General features: G+C 49.6%; 1 protein-coding gene across 1 annotated transcript in view; it reads right to left on the bottom strand.

Annotated features, from left to right (window-relative positions):
- lmbr1 (limb development membrane protein 1) overlaps nucleotides 1-15,521 on the bottom strand; it is a 50,311-nt gene that overhangs the window by 18,927 nt on the left and 15,863 nt on the right. Inside the window, exons 6-9 of the mRNA XM_064332779.1 lie at nucleotides 3,945-4,071; nucleotides 3,455-3,523; nucleotides 2,324-2,388; nucleotides 1,634-1,706 (exon numbers count right to left, since the gene is read on the bottom strand). Coding sequence (XP_064188849.1) covers nucleotides 1,634-1,706; nucleotides 2,324-2,388; nucleotides 3,455-3,523; nucleotides 3,945-4,071 — 334 coding nt within the window. The remainder of the gene's footprint in view (nucleotides 1-1,633; nucleotides 1,707-2,323; nucleotides 2,389-3,454; nucleotides 3,524-3,944; nucleotides 4,072-15,521) is intronic.

The following is a 15,521-nucleotide window of genomic DNA, read 5'->3' as shown; positions in this document are numbered from 1 at the left end:
AAAGGAAGTCTGAGCAGCCAAACATTTTTGCTTGACCCTGTTGTCACTATCCTACACTGGTAAGAAATTCACACAGAACCAAGCTCCTTTAGTGCAAAGCATTTATCAGCCCATCTACAACATAAAAAAGGTACCAGAACAGAAACATTGAGTCCTCTCTTCAGGCAATATACACACGCAAAGGGCCTCTTTTGGTTCCCTGAGAGAGTTCACTGCATCAAGGCAAAAATGAAGAGATGGACTGAAATGGCTATACAAGAGGAGCAGGGGAGCAATAGAAGAGGAGCAGGAGAGGAACAGAAAAGGAGAAGAAAAGGAGTGGGAAAGAAATAGAAGAATGCAGGAGAGGAACAGAAGAGGAGCAAGAAAGGAACAGAAGAGGAGCAAGAGAGAAGCAGAAGAGGTGCAGGAGAGAGGAGCAGGAGAGGAACAAAAGAGGAGCAAAAGAGGAGTGGGAGAGGAGCAGGAGAGGAACAGAAAAGGAGCAGAAGAAGAACAGGAGAAGAGAAGAGGAGCAGGAGAGTAATAGAAGAAGAGCATGTAAGGAAGAGAAGAGGTGCAGGAGATGAACAGAAGAGAAGCAGGAGAGGGACAGAAAAGGAGTGGGAGATTAATAGAAGAGGCGCAGAAGAGGAGCAGGGGAGGAACAGAAGATGAGCAGGAGAGAACAGGAGAGAAACAGAAGAGGAGCACAAGATGAACAGAAGAGAGCAGGAGAGGAGTGGGAGATTAATAGACGAGAAGTAGGAGAGGAGCAGTAGAGCAGTGGGAAAGGAACAGAAGAGGAGCAGAAGAGGAGCAGGAGATGAACAGAATAAGAGCAGGGAGAGCAGCTCTGCACCAATCGCACACAGCACTTCCGCGATGGCTGCTGGCTGCCATCACATCAGCATCACTTCTCACACGATGTCGTGTAGCTCATGTAATCATAGCACGGATACCTGCATTCTGGGCATTGCTGCAGAAATACACTGCAATGTTTTGCACATACGAGTTGTTGAAAATCGTTTTGAAAAATACATCAAATACATTGCACAGCAGTGCTTTTAAAAATATAAACATACCGCAGGATCTCAAAGCGGCAATAACTGGCATATTTTTCCACACACATTTTTGAAGAGTTGCAATATCTCAATGACATGTTGCATTTATGCATATTTCCAGTGTAATCAGCTGGCACAGGTGAGCCAGCGAGGTCAGGCTCTGTCACATCCTGTGACTGTCTGCACGGCCAGTGAGTTTCCAGCGCTGAAGAGCGCAGGCCTGAGGGTGAGCGTTTGCTCCAGGCCCCGCCCCTTATCTGCCTGCTTTATTAGGATCGATTGGTCCCCGCCAGGGCAGTCAACGCATCAGACGGAAGCCCTACAGCCTTCAGGAGAGGAGCCGGGAGCGGCACCTTTTTCACTCCTCTCCCGTTTATCGGCCGCCGTCCGCCTTCGATCAGACAGGGGCCGGCGTCTGCGGCCGCGAGAAACGGGGACAACTCCCCAAAGATGAGGCGGGGAGGAGGACGAGGAGCACAAGGAGGAGGAGGACGAGGAGCACGAGGAGGAGGAGGAGGAGGAGGAGGAGGCGATTTGTTCGCCGGTTCCATCCCGCTCAGTAATGTGGGCCCACAGTCACACTGACATACCATTTAATCTCCTCTGAAGGGCTTCCTCTTGCAAATGGACGCAGTAAATTTGTTCATCCAGGTCTTCCAGGATCTGTAAAATGAAATGGCACATAATTACAGAGCGGGCAGCAGGCCTGTACAGTGGCAAATGAAACAGACTAATGACCTACCCGCGGTGGCCCTCAACCTGTGCCAGCAGCCAAACCAGCAGTGACAGGGGAATGAGTTATCCCTAAAACTCTCTGATGCCTCTCTGACCGGGAGGTGCTGGGGGGGGGGGGTGAGGTACGTATTTCTGGCAAACGGTTACAGCGTGCGTTTTTCGGAGCATGTGCTCCTAAGCCCCACGCTGTCCCCTTGTCACAGATAATGCACATGCTATAAAAGCTCATCCTCCTGTCGCATTATCACACTCGGATCTGATCTCTTCAGCACTCAGACAAAAGCAGCTTTTCTGGGCCTGGATAATGCATGTGGGCAAACGCTACTTCCAGGACAGGGCCCTGTACCACAGGTGCCTGCCTCCGACTTTGCTAAGAAGGTACAAAGGGCACTATTGTGGAACATATGGCTTTGTGTTTCACGTGACAACACAACCTCCTCGTTGTGTAGATATGTGGCATTGTGCATTATTCGACTGACACCGAGGCGAGGTGGTGATGGTGAGGAGCTGGAGCGCTCTGGGACATGCGGTCATCCTGTACTTACCGTCGGCTTCACTATTAACTGGCCCATGACCGTGAACATCCGCGACAGCCCCACCGGCGTGCACACTGCAGAGAGGAACGAGTAGGTCAGCCACCCGCGGTATTAAAAATAACCTGTCTCAAAATACACTGCAATGTATTAGACATAATCAGCCTCAAAATACACTGCAATATATTCAAAATGTTCCATCTCAAAATACACAGTAATATATTCAAAATATTCCATCTCAAAATACACTCCAATATATCAAAAATAATCAGTCGTAAAATACTCTCTGACATATTAAAAATAATCAGTCTCAAAATAAACTCCAATATGGCTTATAGCTACACTATTGCAATGATATGAAACAGTGGATGGCCAGATCAATGCGACATAGACTGAACCCCAATCTATTATTATGTCAGTGCTATAAATAACATGAAATGGTGGATCGCCATCCCAATACAATACAAGCGACACCCAAATCTCCTCGATTGTTAATACTGTAACATGACACAGCAAGAAAAAGAAACATACTGCAATTCAAAAGAAAATCTGATTTACACTACACTACAATATACAACACACCCAAATCTACTCTAATGTAAACACTATAAGCCACAAAGTACTGTAGACCACCTTTTTAACACTAGAAGCCTCATTTGACCCATACTGAGATATTTCTGAGTTTAGGATTTTTTTCATTTAGTTACTAACAAGCTACAGAATCCGCATTCACTGACTTTTCCTAGATGTTTGTTCTTCACATATTGCATACAGGATACTGCAATCTAATTAACCCTAATGACTGTAGTTCAAAAACATGCAACAATGGATCCATGTAATACACATCCAACCGAACTATGGAGTCAAGAGCATAGCAACATGACACCACATGGGTGGTTGGGTCCATCCAGCACACACCAAAGTCAAACCTGCACAACATGACCGGTCTTGTCAATCGTTAAACTAGCCTACCGAGCTAACAGAATGTCCTCAATGTTACTATAATGTTGCTGGACTGTTCTGTCAGTGTTATGACATTACCACTACGCGGCAGCAACATTGAGAGGAAATTTTGTGTTAGCTGGGTAGCTACTGAACATCAATGCCAGGAGCATATCTGCAGAGTAAAGACAGGGTACTTACTCAGAAGAAGCAATCCTCCCATTAGGGATATACAGGAATACAAGTAGGGCAGGTAGAACTCCCAGAGGTCTGAAATATACATGTGATTAAGTCATGTTACCACTCACAGGCACTTTCAAACATGCAAATGCACCCCCCCAAATGCACACACAAGGCAACAACCCAACAGCATGAGCATCCAACACGTGATTGGACACAAATAACTGAACTATGACTGTGTCTTGTAATGTACAGGCAGAACACCAGGTACACCTAGGCAATTACACATACACGTCACCACACAAAATACAATATACACTTTATATACTATATAAAACGGGAAAACACATTCAGGCATACTCTGTCTCTGACAATGTGCATGGTTTCTTTCAATGTGAAAATGCACATGAAGATTTGCCATCTGCTAAAATCACCCATTCTAAATGGCAAGTTGAGTTCTGATGTGCATAATGATAAATGAAGTAATGATGGACGAACGAAGGAGGCTTACCGTACAGTGACTCCATACTGGCCGCATCGTTGTCGATCAGGGCCGACGCCACCCACACTATTCCCAGGATGAGCAGCCCCAGCAGGAAGAGCATCACAAAGGTCTCTAACACGCGAGCCCTTATGCCCTGGGAGAAACACGGGAACATCAGGCAGAGTTACGGAGAGCGCACTGCACCGGGTACACCAACCCCCCCACACCACCCCCACAACCTCCCCGTGTGTTACCCCGGCTTCCTGTGTGCATCACCGAGAGTCACCCCCAAATACCAGAGCAGGTAAGCTGGCTTGGGGGGGGGGGGCATTGACCCACCACAAAACATATTTGTTACCGAGTAACAATGGACTAAGCAAAGTACTTTAATATGAACTTGTTAATCTGACACAGTAGCACAGAAAGCACTGCCCCGCTGTTTACCAGACATATTGACCGGCATCTTCAGAGTACAGTCAGAGCCATCTCTCAGGCTCCTGGCTGAAGAACACTGGACAAACAGACCAGGCAACAGAATCACACCTGAATAACAGGATAATACACATGCGTACTGATCCCCATAGAGGAGCGTTCTTTTACCGCCAGCAGTACTGCAGTGGAGGAGGGCATGCACACAGCTTTCACTGCCTTTGCATAGTGAATCACGGGGTCCTGTGGCTTATTCCTAGTACTTGTGCTGGTGCACTTTGCATGCAAGTACATGCTGAAGCTTTGTCCTTTGAGTGGACCCCCCCCCCCCCCCCAAAAAAAAAAAAACCTTCCATCAATGCTACATCAGCCCACTCACGAAAGATCCTACAGAGTAAACCAACATATCTTGCTATGTTGTCAAAAATATCAAATCACGATCTCTCTTTCCTTTGATTATAAACTCCTAAATCCATTATTCACATGATCACACATTAGAGAAGAGTAGATTTCATCGATGCAGCATCGGACAGTTCGGAGCTCATGTTGATTGGCCCGATCTCCGGGTATCCACCGTTAGTTTTCAGCTGTTTTTTTTTTCTTCGACTGCACGGGGAAAAAAGGCTTGAGCGAAAGCATAGCACAACGCAGCGAAACCGAGCACGGCGCAATCAAACTTCAATTCTTCACACGAAATGGGCCAATTACAAGCCTGGCCTGACACGCGCGGCGCCGGCAGCACAGCCCCCCGACCGCACGAGAGGCGTTACGGTCCGCCCCGTGAGCAAGCGCAGCCTCCCCCATCTGTTTGCCATTACGACATGCTAAATGCGCTCGTGTCACAGCTGCGCAGACGGGAGCTAGCGCTAATCTCTCCTCCTCGTCAGAGCTGCTCAGCGTTTCCTCAGCGTTCGGGGAAGGGGGGGAGAGGCAATTTCCCCCAGTGCTGGCGCGGGCTGGAATAGATGACCTCTTATCTTAATAAGATAGGGCAGGCGGTGAGAATGAAATGGTGCCGGGAGAGAGCGGGGCTGGGGAGGCACGCCGGCAGGCAGAACGCACGCTGCACAGTCCCGCACGCCGCTGGGGCGCACTGACAAACGGACAGACGGACGGACAGATGCACGGACGAAAGGCGTTCTGGGGCCCAGCTGTGCAGACAATGACGAGATGTATGAACACTGCACACATGCTTGTTCCAGTCAGTTCTGCACCAAACCAGGCCAAATAACAACCACCCCCCCCACAAATAATACAGCACGATGAAGAAAAATAGAAATAAAATAAATTCATATTATAAAGATGAGGATTTCAGGTTGTGATCTGGCAATAATAGTCAGTAGTCTGAAGTATTTTCCCCTTATAATTCATATATATAATTCTTAAAAAACCATGCCCCTGGACCCCCCCACAGGGTTGCAGATCTCAGGGTCTATGCACTTCAACCCCCCCCAATATTCAAACTAAAAGTTTGAAAACAAAAAGAAAAAAAAAAAGGATTTCCAATTTGATAATGGGAGGGGAACTGAACCAGCAGATCAACAAACATAAATCTCAACAAGTGTAAACCACTGCCATGATACATAATTCATTCGTTTGGAGAGAGAAAGGCCCGCTTTCGCCATTCTTAATTCGCTAGTGAACAGTTATAAGAGGTGCCGCGGCATTTCTGCCCCCCTAGACAAGCACAGACCCTAAACCGCATGCAAAAATATGTGTCTGACCCCCCAGCCTTGCAGACTGAGGCTGACAGCTTCTATGAAAGAATAATCTGTATCTTTATATGCCCTTAACGTTTCGGTCCGCCAGTCGTCCTGGCGTAGGTCCAGCGGATCGATAGACGCGCTGAACTGCAGACGAACGCATCGACCCGATGACGTCATCCTGCGCGCGCGCGCGGACGGGACGGCTGCATGGAGCGCGAGGGCCGCTTTAATCAGACGCGCCCCCTCTCTTCCAGACATCCTCCCTCCCTCCCGCTCCCCTCCCCTCCCCTCCCTCTCTCCGTGCTGTCTTTGAGCGGCAGGACACTCTACCCCCCTCCCTCCCTCCCGCCCGCTCGCCCGCACGCCCTCCCCCCCCCCCTCCCGCCCGCACTCCGACGACCATCTCTCTGCTCGGCGGCGAGGAGGCGCACAGCCCGTCCCCGTCCTCTCACCCGCTGAGGACGCCTCTCTCTCCTCGCGTCCGCATCTCTCCCTCTCTCCCTCTCTCCCTCCCTCTGCTGCGCTCCTCTGCCTCTCTCATTTTCCACCCGTCTGCAGCTCCTGTTTCCGAGAAATCGCTTTGCTTACCTACCAGATAGCCCAAAATGCCACAATTATTAATATGTTCTCATCAGCATTGCACCTTGTTGGTTGACTGACTCACTCTTCGATTTCACATTAAGCTTGCAAATACAACAAATGCAAAACTGGCAACGTGTGACACACTGTATCCCACAGTGACACACCAGTACTCCACACAGACAGGGCAAGTGGCACTGTGATGGCACCAGTGCCCGCCAATTTGAACCCCCCCCCCCCCAGTGAAATAGAAGCCTAATGTCCACCTTCCTCCCTAATTAACCATAATGTTGAATAGTGAGTCAGCACTTCCCCTCACACTTACTGGCTGAGCCAAATCATTCAGTGCACTTGTGTTCCCTGAATAATCATGACTGGTCTGTAAGCTGATATATATTAGTAATATACACACGGTAAAATTGCTCGAATGTTGGCTGTTTACCACGTGCGTAAGCCGGCTGATCTGGACTGCACCTGTCGATGGCACCGCAAGATTAATGTGGCAACGGTGTTGTACAAACATTCTTCCCCCTTCTTTAAAAGCGTATTACATTGCACTTTGAATTTCACGACACCAACCGCCTTTTTAAAGTGAATTGGTCTGGCTGCTGAGGAATCAATACGTTTACTTTCCACTTCCCACAATGGTTTTTGCAGGCACCGCCATGTAGAATATTCTAGCACTGCGCGAACAGCAGAGTCTGCAGTGCCCTCCTGTGGCGGGCTGGGGTACAGCAGACAACGTGCGCGTACACAGACGCTTCTGACAGAGCCCCAGCTGTTCCGGCACACGCTCGCCCCCCCCCCCCCCCCCCCAGCGCCTCAAATCTCACCTTCAGCGTTGTCTGAACTGCGCCCGTCGTCTGGCCTGCTCATGAAAGTGCCTGCGAATGCGAGCGCAGAGAAGGCGCTCGCGCTGGAAAACACCCTCTCCCCGGGATCAGCCTGTCTACCTGCCTCACGGCGCATTCGATGTTAAGCTAGCCTAACGCCGCTCTGCCTGTCGGAACAGCGCTGGAGGACCGCAGGCTGAGGGAGGTGGGAGGAGGCGACTCCCTCAGTGGAGCAGACACAGGGAGTGCACAGGGAGTGCACAGGGAGTGCACAGGGAGTGCACGCTCCTGCCCCCGCACACCCGTCTCACTGCGCCCGCTACAGGAGACTGCTGGTAGACCGTACTGTGTCCTCCTTAAAAACACACATTCACCCAGTGTGCTGAAGGAACCCTCTTAGAGAGACCATTTTCCCCCCCCCCGGTTCGAGTCTGGAGCAGGAACAGTAGTTCAGATTATTACTCCCACAGAGCACACTGCTCAGAGCATAAGAGGACAGAGTACCAACGCCCTGCCCCAAGCTCATGGGGGCAAGAGGGGGAGGGGGTCACCTTCGGGCCGGGGAGCGGCAGGTGTACCCGATCCCTGTCCCACCCCCCGGCTCGGCTGGGCCGTCTCCTCAGGTGACGAAGGCGCTCTTGCATAGCGGAGACGGACCAATCAGACGTCTCCTCCCTGATGCAGCATGAAACAGGACTATAAATAGAACGGGCAGCCTGAGAGAGGCTGAGTGCTCTGCTTCCACAGGAAGCCTGTTTCATACAGAGCGCCCGTACATAAACACACACACACACGCACACACAGACACACACACACACACACATACGGGCATACAGAGCGCCCGTACATAAACACACACACACACATAGACACACACACACTACATACGGGCATACAGAGCGCTCATACATAAACACACAGACAGACACACAGACACAGACACACACACACACACACACATACGGGCATACAGAGCGTCCGTACATAAACACACACACACACACACACACACACACACACGCGCGCACGCACGCACGCATAGACACACACACACTACATATGGGCATACAGAGCGCTCGTACATAAACACACACATACACACACACACACACAGACACACACACACACACTACATAGGGACATAGAGCGCTCGTACATAAACACACACACACAGACACACACACACACTACATACGGGCATACAGAGCGCTCGTACATAAACACATACGCACACACACACACACACACACAGACACACACACGCACTACATACAGGCATACAGAGCGCTCGTACATAAACACATACACACACACACACACACACACACACACACACTCTACATACAACCCGACATATATGATAGAGAACTGGGCAACAGACATGCAGGCTACTTTCAGAAAGTTTCCTCCTCCTCTCCCTCTCTGTCCACCTCTTCTTCCCCTGTCCATCACCCCCTGTCCTGTCCATCTCCTCCTGCTCTTATTCTGCATAAATTCTGTGTAAATTATAGTTTAAGCAGAAGAGCTGTGCATGGTGAGGTTAAGCAGCTGACACTTTAATCAGTAATCAGTTTGGCAGGATGGCGCAGTCATCGAGAAACTCGCCCTATTAGCTATGGGGGGGAGGCACTGCACTACAAAAAAAACAAGCAGTATGATTAAACCGGGCAAAGGCATTTTATAATAAAATAAATACAACAAAATATCAACAAAATGACATTTAAAACCACTTTTAGTTAGCTATACCTAAAAGATACAAAGCAATTTATGGACATCTGCAAAGCACATAAAGATATGTACTAATCCAATAAATCCATAAAAACAAAGAATAACTAATAACTAAAGCACAATTGGGCATCCCATAAGTGCAGTGCACATCCTTTATGAGCACTGTAAATGCGAAACCATGCTGATAAAAATCCCAGCAGCAGGAAGAGTATTAAACAGAAAACACAGCACATAGCACAGAACAGTGCACAGCACATAGTACAGAAGACAGCACACAGCACAGAGCGCACAGAACACAGCACAGAGCACACTGCCCAGCAGAGCACACAGCACAGCGTACAGCACAGAGTACAGAGTACAGAGCACACTGCACAGCACACAGAGCTGCATGGCTACAGTATACCAGGAGCCTGTAAAAACTTTCTATTCTTGCTCTTCTAAATGTGAGGACCTCTAAATATAGCAGTTGTAAAATATTTAACATCATCTGGATGGGAAGCTTTTTCACTGTCCTCCCCACCCCCACGTCCACCCCCACCCCCACCCCCGCCCCTGCCCCCGCCCCCGCCCAACGCTGCTGAGCCTAGCGCTAGCTGGAGCCTTCAGCCCTCACCATCCACAAACCCAGGGAAGAAGGGCTAATTCTCGGGGAGATCAGATTGTTAGGTTAGGCCTTCACTCACAACCGCCCTCCGAGGTGCCCCCAGATCTCCAGCCTCACTCCCGCCCCTGTTAAACCACAGCGTTGATCCCTCACACCTCGCAACACAGAACCGCGTGGATGGGACAGGCTGTTTAATGCACGCGGCACTATGGGCACTGAAAGCTGATCTCATGAATACAAAAAATAAAAAATAAGTGAATCAGCAAGCATGCAGAAAGCTTTGGGGGGGGCACAGAGAGAGAAATGTGCAGGTGATCCTGGCTGAGCCTGATACTCTGCATCCCTGAGCCGGCTGTCACTGCGCTACAGCGTCCTGTCACTGCGCTACAGCGTCCTGTCCCTGCGCTACAGCGTCCTGTCCCCTGCACTGCTCCAGGGCAGGACGGAGGAGGAGCAGAGCAAGAGCTAAAGGAGCGGAGGTTAAAAGAGAGGAAGACCGGGTGAGAGGGTAGAGAGAAACGGAGAAAGAGAGAGACAGGGAGGGAGAGAGACACAGAGAGACTGAGATACAAAGAGACAAAGAGGGAGAGAGAGCATGAGAGAAAGAGACAGAGGCACCATCTCCGTTATCTGTATTGTTAGTAGTTTTTATTCTGAATTATATATCTAATGTGTCATCGTTATTTGTTTGAGAATTGCTTTGACAATATTGTTAATATACAGTTATGCCAATACGGCATTATTGAATGGAGAGAGAGGGAGCAAGAGAGCAAGTGAGCGAGTGAGAGAGAGAGTCTGAGTGTGAGAGAGTGTGAAAGAGAGAGAGTCCGAGTGTGTGTGTGAGAGAGAGAGAGAGAGTCCGTGTGTGTGTGTGTGTGAGAGAGAGAGAGAGAGAGAGAGAGAGAGAGGGAGCGAGAGAGTCTGAGTGTGAGAGAGTGTGAAAGAGAGAGAGGAGTGTGTGTGTGTGAGAGAGAGAGAGAGAGTCCGTGTGTGTGTGTGAGAGAGAGAGAGAGAGAGAGAGAGTCCGAGGGTGTAGAGAGGCTAGAGAGAGAGAGAGAGTCCGAGTGTGTGTGTGGAGAGAGAGAGAGAGAGAGAGAGAGAGTCCGAGTGTGAGAGAGAGTGTGAAAGAGAGAGAGAGAGAGTCCGAGTGTGTGTGTGTGTGAGAGAGAGAGAGAGAGAGAGAGAGAGAGAGAGAGAGAGAGAGAGAGAGATCCTCAGTACTCAGTGCTCTGGAGCTTTTAGCACCATTAATCAGCGGCAGGTCAGCGCGCAGACAGGGCATCAGCCGCCTGCTCATCCCTCCTGCGGCAGGCGGGAGCGGGGCCCGAGCCCCCCGCGGGAGGGCCCCGCGCTCACCTCAGCGCGCGCGGCGCGCCACATGCCAGGCCGGCTTATTAGAGGGCCCTTCAGCCGAGGCCCCGCTCGCCGTGTCCGAGACAGAAAGCAGGGCCGCCCGGCCCCCATAAAGCGCCGGAACGAACCACGCGTGAGACGGGGGGGGGGGGGGGAGCCGCGCGCTCCACCTCCTCACAGCCGCCGATGCCTCTGCTGAACGTCGCCGTAAAAATCCTGCTCTACTAACCTGCTTTTCCCCCCCCCTCCGTCTCCCAACGTAAATCCTTCAAATCCTAAACCAGCGGACGTTTCCGAGCCACCGTCACGGTAGAAACCTAGAGGATTTACGGCAAGAACGTGGCTTCGGGACTTTTGAAGTTTCCCCCCCTTAGAGCAAACAGGCCTGCAGCCTCCTCTAATTACTGATGGGTGTCAGGCTGATAAGTCATCAAAGAAAAAGCGCTTGTAACCACGTTTCCTCAAAAGACGACTTTTGTAATCCTGAATTACAGTAGTTCTATAAGGGGAACAGTATGTTCACTGTCTACGAAACCGAATGAAAACTAGTCACAAGAAGACCACTGTCAGAACAGCAGCCTCAAACATAACATTCACAGAACAACACTTCCAGACTCAGGCATGCCCGAACTCGCATTTTTACAAGATAACGTCACGGCACGTTACAAGAGGGGGGAAAAGTCTGCAATATCATCCGATATGGAATACCATTTCTGCATTAACTTCACTCACGACACCTCATCCCTCACTGTGACAAACTCGGAAAGAAGCTTTCTCACGTTTCAAACACGGTGCAACATCTTTATGATCGATGATGACTTCCCGACAGCCTGCCAGCGTCTGTTGGGAAGTATGCTTTTTTTTCTTTTTCTGTGGCAACAATTGATAATACAGTGATTGTTCACATCTGTTATAATTTAACTCTTCATTCAGGCCTGCTTATGTCTCCAATCGACCAAAAGCCAGACAGATTTGTTCCTTTAAGACAAACAGACAAGGCCCAGTGGTTTCACCACCCACCAGTCAACTAGGCAAGAAGGCAAGGGGTCCACAATTAGCCAGGGGGCCCAAGTTTAGCAGGTAACAGATCTCAGTAACTGGGACTACCATAGATGTGCAGTCACAGCCTAATATCACACGTCACATGAGTGGTAGCATTACTCCTCAAGGTACGCCCCCTCCAGCAGAATGCCCCGCCTCTGATGCATTCTGCTGAGCAGAGACTCCGCCCACTTTGAATCTGACAATCATTTCAAATGGCTTTTTTTATTCTCATCTCTACGCTGTCAGGTAAAGCAGATGTCTTGGTGGATTGCATAGGATCCCTGAAGGGAAAGGAAAGCTGGAAAGGCTCACTACAGGAAGCTCTTGCCCACTCTGGGCTGTTGGGTTTGGCTCTGCAAGTCAGGGAAATAGAAATACTGAGCATCGCCATTAAAAATGTGCTTGTTATTAGCAAGAAGTTGTCTAAAGTCAGCAGATACTGTCTTTATGTCTCTTAAGGGACTAGGGAGCAGCTGGTTATAAAAAACAATTCCGTTCAAATAAATTAAAATAAATGAGAACCGAGAAAATGTAACCAGATGCAGTCCGACATCCAGCACATACAGAAGAGACAGAAACTTCTGTTGGATTATGCTCCCTGAACCACAAGCAGACCACCTGCTGTGGTTCCACCAAAATAACATTTATAGAGAACTGGAACTTTTCTCAGAGTGTATCTGGACTACACACGCAAGATAGGCTTTAAGGGTTCTCTGCAGCTCCACCCTGATCTAGACAGACAGATTCCAGCCTAGCTTTCAATTACCACATTTTATTCAGACCATTTTATGTAAAATATAGCCCAATAGTAGTAACTAATATTCACCACCAAACACTAGACCTACTTAATTCACATGGCCTAGATTTCCAAAACTTAACATCTCTTCCTCATTATCCTCCTCTGCCCAATCACATCTGGAATATCAGCACTAAAATATTCTCCCTTCCACTGCCATTCAGTTAACTCTTCCACTGCGAAGAGTTTTCTAGAAGCACCCCCAGTTCATTACCTGTCTGGCACAGTAGACCTACTTGTTAACAATAATGCAAGTCTACAGTGCAACACTGCTCCACTTAAAGAAAGAAAAAGAGTCCCAAGAGGCTCTCATGCTGGTACAATGTGCAAACATGTCTGCTTAAATAGTAATGCCTAGACCTCTGCGCTAGCAGAGAGAACCTCAGCTCTTATTCCTGACTTGGGCAATATGAAAACAGACCATCTTACTTTACTAAGCATACTGAGGCTAACAGCGTTAAACCCAAACTCCTGCATGCTTGCTGCTCCACTGATAGAGAGACACTAGATCCACTTGTTTTTCACCCCACACTTACTGGTACAGGTTTTATTCATTTCACCGATATAAAATTTATGAGATGAGAAGACAAACGCATGCAGAGAATTAATGTGTATTTTATTATCACATCGTGATTCACAGCAATCTCTCTCCCTCCACCGGACCAAAGAAAGCACATGGAGTTCTGGTCTTTGATGGATCAGTCCAAACAAACTGAAGCATTCATGACTGCATGATTTAATACACGTCTGTTGCGTAATATTCTCACGCTTTCCAAGGGCTATATGCCTGACTCTTACAAAACAGCTCAAGAAGCCCTTAAATGACAAAGTCAAATAGAGATCAAAATAAATGTAAGAACTACAAACCTGCTCATAATCTTTCATCCGGGTTGGAGAAAAGATTTGTCAAAAGTTGGAAACGTACATTTGCGTCCTCAGACTTAGGCTATGTTTTAACATTACAGAATCAATTGAGAATGAAACATGCTCAACTCAAAACTATTAACTAATATTGGGTGCTGAACACCACAAGATAATAGTAGAACACCAATGGACAGCAGAATACTCAAAAACTATAAGAATTTATTCCATAGATGCACGAAACACAAATGAGTACAAACGTTTCGGCAACAGCCTTCCTCTGTGGGCTAAACGGGCACGAAGTTGTTATGTTGCTTTGTGCATCTATGGAGTAAATTCTTATAGCTTTAGAGTATTCTAGAGAGCGCTGGCCGTTTGCGTTCTTCTATGTTCTTACACTGACACCACTGAGCAACCATTTGCATCAGCAAAAAGGGATTTCCCAAGTGCTGGAGCCAGCTTAAGCGCTGGTCTTGGGCGCAGTGAAGTTCCACACTGACTCAGACCCATACTGACCGAGCCCAATGCTGACCAGACTCATACTGACCAGGTCCAACCCTGACCGGGCCCTACTGACCGGCCGAATCCTGACCGGACCCAATGCTGACTGGGCCCTATACTGACTGGGCCCATACTGACCGGCCCCAATACTGACCGGGCGCAATACTGACTGGGCCCAATCTTGACCGAGTCCAATCCTGACCGGGCCCATACTGAACGGGCCCAAGACTGACCGGCCCAATCCTGACTGGGCCCATACTGAACGGGCCCAAGACTGACCGGCCCAATCCTGACCGGGCCCATACTGAACGGGCGCAATGCTGACTGGACCCATACTGACTGGGCGCAATCCTGACCGGGCCCAATGCTGACCGGGCCCATACTAAACGGGCCCAATACCGACCGGCCCAATACTGACCGGGCCCATACTAAACGGGCCCAATACCGACCGGCCCAATACTGACCGGGCCCAATACTGAACGGCCCCAATACCAACCGGCCCAATGCTGACCGGGCCCAATACTGAACGGCCCCATACCGAACGGCCCCAATACTGACCGGGCCCATACTGAACGGCCCCAATACTGAACGGGCCCAATACTGAACGGCCCCAATACTGAACGGGCCCAATACCGAACGGCCCCAATACTGACCGGGCCCATACTGAACGGCCCCAATACTGAACGGGCCCAATACTGAACGGCCCCAATACTGAACGGCCCATACTGAACGGCCCCAATACTGAAACACCCAATACTGAACGGGCCCATACTGACGGGCCCAATACTGACCAGGGCCACACTGAACGACCCCATACGACGGCCCAATACTGACGGCCCAATACTGACCGGGCCAATACTGACGGCCCCAATACTGAACGGCCCCAATACTGAACGGCCCCAATACTGAACGGCCCCAATACTGAACGGCCCCAATACTGAACGGCCCCATACCGAACGGCCCCAATACTGACCGGGCCCATACTGAACGGCCCCATACCGAACGGCCCCAATACTGACCGGGCCCATACTGAACGGCCCCATACCGAACGGCCCCAATACTGACCGGGCCCATACTGAACGGCCCCATACCGAACGGCCCCAATACTGACCGGGCCCATACTGAACGGGCCCATACTGACCGGCCCCAATACTGACCGGGCGCAATGCT

This window comes from Anguilla rostrata, chromosome 4 (assembly GCF_018555375.3).
Source record: "Anguilla rostrata isolate EN2019 chromosome 4, ASM1855537v3, whole genome shotgun sequence".
In the NCBI taxonomy this organism is placed as follows: domain Eukaryota; kingdom Metazoa; phylum Chordata; class Actinopteri; order Anguilliformes; family Anguillidae; genus Anguilla; species Anguilla rostrata.
The sequence above is the reverse complement of the archived record's forward strand: the minus strand, read 5'-3'. Positions and strand labels throughout refer to the sequence as shown.